The 13837-nt window shown below is 31.4% G+C and overlaps 1 protein-coding gene across 10 annotated transcripts in view; it reads right to left on the bottom strand.

The window, feature by feature from the left end:
- The window catches only part of LOC107442660 (RIMS-binding protein 2), a 106965-nt gene continuing 93128 nt past the window's right edge, over positions 1-13837 (bottom strand). For all 10 annotated transcript variants that reach the window (XM_071178493.1, XM_043057810.2, XM_071178487.1 and 7 more), the window contains 6 exons: positions 12309-12870; positions 10764-11140; positions 9891-10047; positions 9340-9437; positions 6190-6382; positions 1-2906 (listed from right to left, as the gene is read on the bottom strand). In XM_071178493.1, coding sequence (XP_071034594.1) covers positions 2695-2906; positions 6190-6382; positions 9340-9437; positions 9891-10047; positions 10764-11140; positions 12309-12870 — 1599 coding nt within the window. In that variant the 3' untranslated portion in view covers positions 1-2694. The remainder of the gene's footprint in view (positions 2907-6189; positions 6383-9339; positions 9438-9890; positions 10048-10763; positions 11141-12308; positions 12871-13837) is intronic.

The following is a 13837-nucleotide window of genomic DNA, read 5'->3' as shown; positions in this document are numbered from 1 at the left end:
TTTTATTTTGATTATATTAACAATAGATCTCGCTTAATAAGTATTATTTTTGTAAATATCGTATAGTTAGCACTCATAACATTCACACTACTCACTAATCTTTGGTATACATTATATGGAAAGATAGTTCAAAAATTGTTGATAAAAGACTAGAATTAGAATACATTTAGAGATGCCTTACCAATCAAAATTTACAAATTTTTATTTACTTTATTATTATAACACATTAATAGAAATACAGAGTTATCACAGCATTTTCTTGAGAAAAATGCGATGCTGAAGTTTTTAAATTGTTTATGCTAATTTTACTCCGGCGCTTTTTATCAAATTAAGCATGTAGAGAAAAGTGTAAAATACTATTTATCAACTAGGCATCTTATGCTTAGTTTATGTAAAATTTGCAGTTTAAAAATGGTATTTATTTAGTTTAACGCTTTTTCTAGTAATCCTGCCGATATGAAAACATTATGCTGCCTAAATTTGGCATTGTTCGTTGTTATATAATGAATGCTCTTAATAAATGCTTACACGTACATTGTATTAAATTTATACAGGAATCATGTGTTCCTATTATATATATATATATAGAAAGGAAGGACTTAGATTCAAAAGTGACCAATTCCAAAAAGACTACAATTTTAACCCTTAAAATAAAATGCAGAAGAGGTGTCAAAGAAGTACCAATAACTTAAAAATAAAAAGTTTAAGCCAGCTAAGCTAAAGTTTTAAATAAATAAGTAAAACTTTATTTTAAACTGACCAGATTCAGTTTGTTTAATGCATAATATTAAAAACAGACATGTTCAAATTATAAATTATTTATAACTAAGTTCCATGGGGCAATTTTCACTCACTTTTTTTTATATACAGAAAAATTAACTTGAGATAAGATTTTAATAAGCAATTTTAGTTTTTAAAAGTGATCAAATGTTTTTTTACATCTATAGCAGCAGGCGATACAGATATTATACTAACACCATAAAAGGAAAAAAACACATAAAAGCCAAAAATCAAGGAGGCAAAATTTATCAAGTTCTATTTTTAATGGGTTTTAAAGGTATCAAAGTCCAACATATATTTTTTAATAATTTTGTTGTTTTACAATGTTAAAATATTGCAGCATATTAAACCCTATTTTTGTAAAAAATTTCTGGCACCTTAATAAAGTGCTAAGATTTAACTTTAATTTAAAAATAATTATTATTTACTTTTTTTCCTAATGTATAACGAATTTAAAGTTAATGAACATCAAAGCACACATAATTTTTGAGTATTTCTCTCAAAATAGTGAAAAGTGGATTTGGCCATTTTGAAATCTTAATTCCTTTAAATATTTAATTTTATTACAGTTTTTTTTAATTAAATAAACAAGAGAGGAGCGTTTTAAAATTACGACATGAAAATAAACAAAAGTATACCTTGCCCCTGTAATCATCAATGTTTATTTTCCGTTTCATCAATCATTCTTTCCATCCATGCTTAGAATGAGCAATGATCTATCTCTCTAAAACTGAACTAGATATTCATCTTACATTCGAAAAGGCACAAAGTTTCAACAATGAGAAGATGGTGGCATCCTAAAATCGTCTACACCACCTATACTAGTATCATCCTGCAGGCACTAAACAGGCTTGGGTTTTCATAATTAAAAAAAAGTGTTTTTAGCTTTAATTGATGCATTTGTAGATTTCAATAATGTTCTTTAAAGTTCAACTATTAAATCAGAGATATTCGAATTAATAAATGAAACTAAATTAGTTAAAATAAGGGTATATTTCGAAAACTCTTTTAGTTGGTATTGAACAATTAATTAAAGAAAAAAAAAGACTTAATGCCATTAATATGTTATAAAATTATAACATGATTACAACAGATTTTTCTGTAATAACTGCTCGGAATATATATTTTCGGAGTCTTCGTTAACAATAAAGTCAAAAAGTGAAATATTGTTGCTCTGCACGAGATCTGCAGAGAACCAAGATTGCACTGTTGTAACTGCGCAGACCATACGAACACGAACCTGGAGAGAGCTACGTGAAAGTGCTAAATCTATATTTTTAGCGCCCCGTCATGTTTCTAAATCATTTGTTTCATTCGTTATTGGCAAAAGTCACGTAAGAAAATAAAGTAATTAAAAAAAGAAATAGAAAGTAAAGCCGGCCAATTTTTTTCGGTTAATGGCATATGCGATGCCATTCTTTACCATCCAATACATTTTATTATATAGATTTGATTAAATTTATTTAATTGATAAAAAAAGAGACTTTTTCAGCCTTAAGCAACCCAAGCGACTGACTAGAGGCAGGTATATCTTTCATAAACAATTAAAAACATTAACATTCATTAAACATTTTCAGGAAGCAGCATCATTTAAAAAAAGATTGATGAACAAAATCTTAAATGGCAGTGAATAACAGCATTTCAACACTTCTCAAGCAAGAAGCCAACACAAGCGTCAGTTTTAAGTTCAAGTACATCAATCTTTTTTTTTCTTTGTTGTATTACGATATGATTTTTTTAACACTCAATCACAAAGATATAGCGAGTCTCAATGTATATTTTTATGACAGAAAATAGCTGAGAGAAACACTGATAGTGTAGCACATTATTTTTTAGGCGGAAGAACAAGTTTTGTAATACATACAGTTGATTCTCTGGCTATCTGTTGGTTAATTTTTTTAAAGCAAATATTCGCTACCAGTGTTGGTTTGAACGTCCTGAGCTATTGTACTGTCCCCTGCTGTCTCTTTCACTTGTGTGTTCCCTAGATCGATCGTAGCCAGTTCGATCTGAACTAGGCCTCTCTGAATATCTTCCCTTATCTGATGGCATGTGATCTTTGGAAGTTCTTGATGAATAATGTGCATTGCCACTGCCACGCATGGGTTGCGAACTATCTCGGTAATCTGAAATAAACCAGAAAGTGTTAATAATTTTATGAAAATTGAATGAATTATTATTATTTTACAATTCCTGATTTCCAAAATTTGTCAGTGTGCATTTTATTTTAAAACAGGCGTTGAACATCAGACCCAATTCTGAGTTTACAACTCCGTAGCTTTGTAATTTTGAACCCAATCTGGAAGACAAGGAAACTTTTGGATTAAGCATTGGAACAAACTAGCCTTCGCTGAGAACTTTTTTAATGGAACTAATCCGCATTTGCGTTACATAGCAAGAAAAGTCACAAAAACCTCCAAACAGTTAGCCAAACGACAAGGGAATTCTAACCCAGGATCGGTCAAGCGATAAGGATATTCTTGCGTCAGCACTGTCCGAGCCGGGAACAGAATTCGTATCAACCAGTCACCTCTAGGATTTAAACCTAGATCACCTCATTGTGAGGCGAGCGCTCTATAGCCTGAGCCAACGCGGCTCGTCAATATGTATTAGCGTGTTTTAAACATGAGTGAACAATTGTAGGCCTTGTTTGAATAATGGTCTAACTCTACTTGTTAAAAAATGGAGTTAGCACTACCTTCCTGCTCATACAAGTAATTTCTGTCTTATTTCCAAACTAGTTCACATCCACAGCTTATTTCTACGGTCTAGCAGAAGGCACCACAAATAAAACAAGACAGAAAAAACACTAAAAAGTTTAGAATTTTATCACAGAAACAAATTTTAACATCTCTGGACAAACATGGGCTGGATAGGAGCAGCAAAGTCTGCTTAAACTTTGAATTTGATTGTTTTTCCTATCTTATCTGATTTGTAGTGCCTTTTGGCAGTAGAAATAGTTTTAAAATAAGTTAGTACTAGTTTTAAAATAAGTTAGTACTGGTTTTAAAATAAGTTAGAAATGAATGACATTGGTTGTCATCAGATATAAGCTGTAGATGTACGTACAGCTGCAGATGTAGCCGCTTCTAGTTTTAAATTGGATTATCGTGAAAGGGAGGTTAAAATACGCTCTTCTGAATTTCAAATAAGATTTTCTTATTTGTTATGTAAAAGGTTATGTCTTTGTTAGAGAAAATTATTTGATTTGATTCAAGAACATGATATAAAAATCGATAAGTTGTGTTCATAAACAAAATTAGTCATTTACTGCAGTGCTTCCCAACCTTTTAATCGCCGCTGACAGGTCAACGTTTGAAACTTTTACCATGGAAGGGGAGGGGACGTTGATTGTTCAGATTTTAGATGGTTTTGATTAAATAACTTAAATTTAATTGTATTTAAGCATACCTTCAAAATAAAATACAGTTAAATGCCCTGTATGGGCATGGCTTTAGGTGACGGATCTTAGTTTTAAGTTTATCTCAGATATTTAGTTTTATCTCAGCTCCCAGTTAACCTCTCGTCCATAGAAAGTTGCTCAGAGACAAATACGCCACAGAAAGATAGATTGGAAATAATTTAATGTTCCTAGGGTGGTCCGGTACCATTTGATTCACGGACCGGTATCGACCAGCGGACCGAAGGTTGGGGACCACTGATTTAGTGCTTTAAAACTGTTTCATGCTTTCTATTGTCTTTAAAATAAATTTTGAATCTAATCCCGAAGACAAGGGAATTCCTGGATCAAGTATAGGAGGAAATTTGCCTTCGTAGAGGACTTTTTGGTGGAACTAACACGAATTTGCGTTTCATGGAGAGAAAAACCACGACAATCTCCCATGGTTAGCCTGGTGGCTAGAGGACTCATGGTCCATGATTCGTCTACTACTGGGGATATTTTACTTCAGCACTGTGGTCGGTGCGAGACGGTGCGGAATTCGAATTCGTATCAACCAGTCATGGCTGGGATTCGAACCCGGTTCACATAATTGGGAGGCGAACGCTTTATCCCCTAAACCACCACGTCTCACAGAGAGCTGATTGTAAAGACACGGTTCCCAGTAGAACACCGAAGTCAAGCATCACTGGCAGCTGTCAGTGAATGGGTCACTTTGATCAACCGGTGAAAGGACTGTGGGTGTGAGATATCGAACTTTTGAAACTGTTCTACCATAAGTTGCTCGATTTCGCGTCTAAGTCATAGCGCTAACAAAGTATGGGAGCTATCCCTTTTGCAGAGAGTCAAAATTGCTATGGCAAGTCTTCGGCGATCATCCTCAAAGATATTTCTCAGACAGTGCGGGGTTCTATTGCGATGTAGGGGAGAGTTGGATAAAACGGGATACCATTATTGTTTTTATTTACTACGAAATATCTGTTTAGGAAAACAATGCATTATTTTTTTTGTAGCTACACCATTTATTGAAGCACACAAAAAACTTATTTTCAACTAATTTTAATGACAGCGAAATAGAAAAAAAAATTCCTTTCCAAACTCTTACATATCCCGTTTTAGCATACCTGGGTTGGATAAAACGGGATAGGGTTTACAATGTTTAATTTTTTGCATATATATAAAGATAAAATAATAAATAATGCAAATATATAAATAATTGTTTATGTATAATAATTGTTTATGTATAAAAAAGTCTTCATCAGAGAAATACATTACAATTAGTTCTAAAGAAAGATGTGAAATCCTGGAGTCGAAAATAAAATGCTTAATAATGAACGTTAATAAACAAATTTTGCATTACTATATAAAGAGACTAAATTATTCAAAAAAATATATAGTTAATATAAATAAGTTGTTTAAAAAGCCTAGGCCTACATTAATATATGGCTATTTTAAAATGTAATAATCAAATAAATAAATAGGTGGATAAAACGGGACATGAAAAACTCTATCCCGTTTTATCCATCTCACAAGTGTCCCGTTTTGTCCGACTCCGTCACTTTTTGAAACAAACATGGTTGCGGCGTAAATGTGAAAAGAAAATTAGATAGACTGCACATAAAAATATTGGTAAATAAATGGTTAATTAAATTAAATACTCACCGGAATTTTATTCCCATATATGTAGGCAGTACAATGTAAAAAACAACGCACGTAAATGTAGAAAATGGCAAAAAAATAGAGTAAAAAGATTCTGAGACCTACAACTCTATCAAATAGTGATCTCGAGGCGGGACGCACCGAGAATGATATAATCACGGTCGAATAACATGTTTCTGTCGTTGTCCACTAGATAGCTGCAATAGTCTGGTCCCTAGGCGACATATCCCGTTTTGTCCGACTATCCCGTTTTATCCAACTCTCCCCTACTACTACAGCACATTATCGGGGTAGCAGAAAAATTAATAATTTTACTGCTCATAGAAAATTGTTCCAAAGAATAAACTCACCTTTTGTGTATGCACCACTTCCGCTACGGCTAGATTGAGCTAATCGCGGGTCTCTAAAATCTGGAGGAGCTTCTGTAAGAAAGTTCGACGGAACAAGACCTCTCTCACCGTTCAGTTCACCCATATAAAAACCATCTTCATCAGCATCTCCATAAACATAAATCATATCTCCTGTTCTAAAAGGCAACTCCATCTACAGAATTGAATATTTTTTTAAACATTAATAACGTATTGATTTGCGCACTTCCTATACAATGCAAAATTCGAATTGAAGACGATAACTCCATAAAATCGAAAAAATTGTTTACAAGCTAAAATGACTATATATAAATAAGTTAAAACATGATGCAAAATATTTTAATACTTATAGTTGGTAAATCATGGCTATTAAAATTAAACAAAAAAAAAAAAAGTTAAAGAAATTTTATTTTTATGGGAAATTATCTTTGGCACAGTGCATTTCAAAATCTAGTGTAAATATTTTTGAATCGAAGAATTTCTAGCGCATATGCACTTAATAATCAGCTCATATTTTATGAATGCTTCTCAAATAAGAACTAAAATTATTAGGGGCTAAAAATTAATATTTCATGAAAAAAACTTTATCTTTTAATTAATATTTCATAAAAAAAATCTCTCACATATTACTATACTTAATACATAAAACTTATTGTAACTGATGAGCATAAAATTGGGTGCAACTTAAAGCAATGGATATTGAAATTTAGAATGAATATATCTGATCAGTAAATCAGAAATTATTCAGTATGCTTCGTTTTTTACTGAACTATTATCAGGGATCTGTCCAGACATTTTGCAAAAGGTCCGCTTTTGTAAAATTGTGAAAAAATTATTCCTAATTTGTGAATATAAAATAAACGTTAAGTCACATTCTTTCAACCAGGGTCCTGCTTTGGTGAATTTGTGCAAATAGGGTCCTGTTATTGCAGAAAACTTTTTTAGGGAGTTTTTAAATTGTAAAGAGATACAAGATTATACTCAACACTGCAAAATTATAATAAAAAAAATTAAAATTTCTAAGATTAACAACAATTGCCGCTACTAAATTAGAGATGCAACATACAAATATTTGGTATTTAGCCTATACTGCTGAACGCAGAATATTAATTTCGGACGAATAAAGGAAGAAGCGTCTGCCGAAGACAAAACTTAGTTCGTTTACATCTGTCTTTCTCAACCCCCTGGGAAGGGTTTATTCGATTAACAAAACAATAATGAAGATAAACAAATTTGTGAAGGGTCCGTTTTTATGAAAAGATATTTTGTGAAGGGTCCGTTAACGGACCCAAATTTCTTCTAAACAGACCCCTGATTATAAACGATTTTTAATTTTTTTCCTTCATATTAAATGCATATTAGTTTATAAATTAAATAAATAATATTGAGTAAATTAAGCACTATCAAATATGAGCCATAATGTAGTGTTATAAACTACATGAAGGATGAATTAATAATTATTTAAAAACGATTTCTTTAAATACTTCTTGTTTTAATTTTTTAAAAAATTTTATAGGTCAGTAATGATAAAAATTTTAGTGAAACATAAAAATTGTATGCAAAATAAGAACAAATAGTTTTCGATTTTTGAAGAAAATAATTTTTATTTAATATTTATGAAAGCTTACCTGCTGTAAATGTGAAAGTTCGGTTTTATATAATCCATTATGAAGGAAGGCATCGCATGAAAATGTAAAAAGTAGGAATTAGTTTTAAAAAGTATAAAAAGAACAAGCTCAAATATTGTATATTGGTGCTTTCTCTTTCTTTCTCTCCTTATTAAAAAGATTACGAAACAGGGATGCAAAAATGTAATAGTTTTTATTTTTAGAGTTTTGAGACTATTTTTATAGAACTAATCATGTTGAAATTTTAATGAAATTAGAATAATAGGTTTTTATTATCAATGTTCTAAATGGTAATTTTGGGAATAATTCCAACATGTATTCATTTTTGTAATGCTAAATGCTTTTTTACTTGGCAACATGGGATAGATTGGTGTTAATGACTAAACGTAAAGAATGCTAAGTATATCCTTAACTTGAGATTTTAGTTTTTGAAATATTTTCTTGAAACCGTGGATCAGATTTATTTGAACTCAAGGTCAATGGATTAATTCTTAATTCTGAATACTTTCTGAAGAAAAAGAAGATCATTGGGAATTTGTTTAAAATAAGACATTGACTATCTTCACAATAAAATTTATTTGGACCAGAATATCTTCATATGGAAATTCGAAGATTAACTGTTACATGGAAATCTGAACGTGACTATAGTATTATTAAATTAAATATAATGGGTATTATGACGTTGATTGTGATTTTTAGTGTGAATTTTTTACTATATTAGTCTACCGATGTATCGATCTTGTTTTTTTGCGAAACGAAATGGGAATCGAAATTAAACTAAATTTCTGAGTGTGATTTTTACCTACTTCTCAATTAATTTACTATGAATATAGTTGTTTAAAATATATTTAGAAATACAGTTTGTTTAAAATTTATTAAATTTGGGAATTTCGACATTGATTATAATTTTTGGTGTGAATTTTTACTATATTAGTCTATTGATGTGTCTATCTTGTTTTCATCCGTAACAAAACGAGATTGGAAAATAAACTAAATTTCTGAGTGTGATTTTTACCTACTTCTCCAATAATTTGCTATGAATAAAAGTGTTTAAAATTTATTTAGGGATATATTTTGTTTAAAATTATTAAATATTATAGGAGTTTTGACATTATGATTTTTAGAGGGAAGTTATACTATATTAGTCTATCGATGTGTTTATCTTTATTTTCATAAGTTACAAAATGGAGTGGAAAATAAACTAAATTTTTAAGTATGATTTTTGCCTATTTCTCAAATGATTTGCTTTAAATATTATTTGTTTAAAATTTATTTAGTCATCACTATCAAAATTGAAATTTTTTTTGATTAACTATATAAATTAAATAGTAAATCTCAATGTGCTGCATGTAGTAAATTCCAACCTTTGTTCAATTATATTTTCCCCAGTTAAATAGAATTTCTAATAATATAGGATAAGAGAGCAAATATTTTTTAATCAGGTACAAAAGCTATTACAGATTATTCAAGGATCTGCTTTGACTAAAAAGCATGTTTTACTTACTTCAGCATCAACATTTGGCGAAAGTTCCTGAGGATCATAATCATAGAGAGCGACCATTTTCTTGACCGGAAGAGATGACCATGGATCACTAGGATCCCCTGCAAAATTCCCATAAAAAATAAATATCTAGGATGTATTCAGGGTGTTCCTAAATTACCACTCTTAATATGCATTTTAAGCGAAAAAAAACATTACGTGGCAAATTAATATTTAACCAAAGCAAAAAGAGGAAAAATATTAAAATTTGATGTATCATATGCGGAGGCAGAGATTAAAAGTATAAAAATCAATTTGGTTGCTGGAATACGAAGAAGTATATCGTTAAAGACGCCTTTCCATTTCATTAGGCAACTGGTTTTGATGCTTTTCCTCCACCCTGCTAATGATTTGACATATTTCGATAGTTTTTCTGTTTTCGTCTCTTAAATATCAATTTGAGACCTTTAATTTTACACTTTTTTTAATTTCATTATGACAATGATTAAGAGTCAAGTGCACATTAAGGGTGGTAATTATGAAGCACCTTGTATTGCTGTTTGTTCTAAGCGTACCTGTATGATGGCGAGAAGAAAGAGTTTCATTCATGAAGTGGTGATTGGCTTCCTCTTCATCTAACGGAACTTCTGTGACAAACTTATAAGGAACATAACCCACTCGACCATTTATTTCAGCATAAAAATAACCATTTCTATCTTTCTCCCCAAATACCTAAAAAAAGTGTTATGTACAGTTGTTAAAAATAATATTATACAACTAATTTTATTACTGTACAGAATTTAATAATTATTTTAATAACAATAATATGAAGAAAAAGAAGATCAGATCAACATCAGTTAATATTTTTTTGTTTTGTTTAAAATGTTTTTTGTTTAGAGAAATTTGTTTTAATCGGCACGACTATTTTCTTTTTCCCCCCAAGCCTAATCTGGGCAAGTTTAAAGCTGCTTATTGCAATTCTTTAATCATATTAGATACAGAAATACCTATACAACGCGTACGTACTATGGTAAATGCCTTATGCAACACGAATTTCGTATTTTATAAAATTGAAACAATTAGTCGTAAAAAAAANAAAAAAACGGAAAATAAAATTTTGTATTGAAGATGGTGAAATGAGGTTAATGGTGATATAATGCAGTTAGGAGATTTCGCATTCAAGCTAGCTGGAAATGTATCATTTGATTATTCAATTAATCGTAATTTATATATAATCGCGTAACGAATATATAATCGAGAATTGTAGATTTTAATGGTAACTAGTTATTTACTCTATTTTACTTCGAAATGAAACGTATTCCAATTGGTTGCTACTGGTAATTTATTGTCCAATTAGGAATTTACAGTAGGCAAGTCAGTGTAGTGACATCAGCTTAGACAACTTTACTTTGCATTAATTAAATTCATGATGAAATAATTTTGTTTACCTTAATAAGCTGTCCTTCGTGGAAAGACAACTCTTCATTGGCAGTGGCTGGATTTGTTGACATGGTATGAGGATCGTAGTCGTAGACAGCCATGAACATACGAGATTTCTCGCTCCTGCGACTACTTCTGCCACGATAGTCATCCCTTCCGTGATAGTCATCCCTCGCAGACCGACTATGACCTCTATCGTCGTAGTAACTATTCTCTTGGCCTCTAGAGTATCGGTTTACGGGGGCTGGTGATGCGGCAGGAGGGCGATTCCTATCTCCTGGATAGTATTGTGACGATGGGCTTTTATGAGCATCAGAGTACTGGCCACGGCGACCACCGCGCATGTAGTCGTCATGATTGGCTAGCTCACTGTCTCGAGTAATTTCTGAAATGCACATCAATAAAAATTATTAAATGGTTTGATAATATAAAAACTTCATTTGCTTCAAAAACTTAGTGAAAAAAGTCGACACGTGTTTTGAGCGCTCAAAAATAGGCGCCCATTCTCAAGTCCACGTTCAGCTAATCTTGAGAATAGGCGTATATTTTTGAGCTGTCGAGGCTTTTTCACTTTTACCACCTTCTTAAGCTTTTGAAGCAAATGAAGTTTTAATATTAAATATATTGTTCCACTTTAGTTTCTTGTGATTATTCATTTACTATAAGATACCTTATCTATTATATAAATAAAATATTCAATAATGCCTGCTCTTAGTTTATTTTTTAAGGCTCTTTTTTAAAAATGTTTATTCGGGGATTGCCCAGAATACAGTTTCATCAAAAAACGAAGAAAATTTTTCGATTTTTGAGTGTTTATAGAATACAGTGTCATATCCTCCAACCACTACGAAAATTCCACAATTTGAAAAAAAAAAATTTATTTATCTCTATAGTACAACGGTAATGTCTAAATGTTCTGATAAATTACGATTAAAGGAATTTTGTCCACCACTACATATTAGGTGGACCGAAAAGTAATGTCATTTCGGTGCATTAAATATTCGTTAGTCTTAAAAACACCAAATCATTTCTCCGATCCAATTCGATTAATTTTCGATCCAGCATTGAAAGGTTGTTGCTAACGGGGGTGAATACATTATTGATTAAAAATAAAATCTTGATAACAAATATCAAATGTACCGAAACGACATTACTTTCCCGTCCTCCTAATAGAAATAATTTAAACTGATATATAAAAGGTCAAATAAATAAATAGTCATGCTTTTCAGAATTCAGACATAAGTGTTATTACAATGCAATTTTTAAAAAAAATTTCTGCTTTAGTTTATTATCACAAGAAAAAACAAACCGGAATTTTCGAATGTGGGAGAGTATACTGCGTATTGAGAAGAAAAGCGAATTGAAACTACGAGTTATGCATCGAGTACTCAGTATATGATGATCCAGCACCCCGCACTTATCTCCTTTCTAAGATGTAATATTGTGCATACGTTCCTTACCTATTGCTGGAATAATATGTCAGGAAAAGGAATAAAATGTTCCTTACCTATTATTAGAATAATATGTTTAGATAGGAATAGCATGTTTCTTACCTATTGCTGGAATAACATGTTGGGATTGAGGGTATATTTCCTTATCACTAAGATTCTCTTCAGGCTCAATTACAACTTGCCCTGCAGAGTTTCTTCTTTCCACATCTAAGTTATGGCGATGCTCCACACCACCTCGGCCACCGTAATGCCTGTCTCTAGAGTCTCTATGAACATTAGTCGGTGATGACCGCCCATGATGTCGATCATGAGACCGAGAATCGGGATGAGATTGAGAGTGTTTTGTGCGTGGAAGATCGGAATCTCTACCGTCTCGGACATTGTAACGGTCTCGTCTGTCGTCTGTTCTACCATCTCTTCTGGACCTCTCATCTAGACGGTCGTCGTATCTATCATCCTTATAATCTCGGTCTCTTCTGTCTCCTATTCTTGTATCTCTGTCTCGTCGGTCGTCTACTCTACCATGTCGGTCGTCGTAACGATCATCAACACGACGATCGTACCTGTCATCTCTTCTGTCGGATCTACGGTCATAATCTCTGGGAGATTTGCTTTCCCTTGATTTTCCCTCTCTGGAATGCTGCTGTCCTTTTTTATCTTTACGCTGAAATTAATAAAGAGAAATTGAAAATTAAATATGTTCGTCTGTCGTAACTGTTCATTTATTTTATCTACCAAAACAATATTTCAATAAAGTTCTTTCTTATGCTTTGCAAAGAAAGCAAAAGCCTAAAAAGTCGCGCTAGTATACCAGTTATTACGACTGCATTTCAAAGTTTCAGTCTTTGCAAAATCACACAAGAGATTTTTTTGTTAGATGCTTATAACTATTTACTACTATTTTGAAAAATATATACAAATTAAATTGAAGATTAGATACAGTGTTGAAAGAAATTGAGAAATTAAAACACAAATACTGATAAACTATCTTTACAGTATATTTTAAAACTTTTTAGAAGTTAAGAAGTTTTTTTAAACATCTAAAATAGTGAAATTTCTTAAAAGACTTAAAATATCTAAAAAAAAAAACAAATTTTTTACACGGTGTTGCATTTAGAGACATAACGAAGTAAAAGCAATTTAAAATTTCGAATATAAAAGGGAACATTTTCATTTTAAAGTAAAATGAATATAACAATGATAATAATAAAAATGATAATGTAAATGATAAAAGCAATTTAAAATTTTATGAAAGATTTTTATTGAGAATGGAAGATATTTGTTTTAAAGTACTAAGTATACTGATATAATAATGAAAATGATTATAATAAAAGTATTCCCTCAACAATTAGTCGTTGGTCAGGGGGATAGATCAAGAGAACTTTCTGATCATGTAACGGCATGATAGGAGAAATGTGGCTAGCATTGCACAAAAGCCATATCTACTAAACAGAAAAGTTTCCACTGATCTTAAGTTGAGTGAGTTATAAGTCATCATGGAATTCCAATGTTCAGCATGTTTCACAGCAACAGCTCAGAACCTTAAACACTGTACCATTGTTGAACTTTAAAGTCAATAAGTAGCTTTATAAATAAGTAACTTTAAAGTAGTGATTGTTTAGAACAGTTTA

Source organism: Parasteatoda tepidariorum, chromosome 1, assembly GCF_043381705.1.
Source record: "Parasteatoda tepidariorum isolate YZ-2023 chromosome 1, CAS_Ptep_4.0, whole genome shotgun sequence".
Taxonomy (NCBI): domain Eukaryota; kingdom Metazoa; phylum Arthropoda; class Arachnida; order Araneae; family Theridiidae; genus Parasteatoda; species Parasteatoda tepidariorum.
Note: the sequence above shows the minus strand (reverse complement) of the source record. Positions and strands in the feature narration are given on the sequence as shown.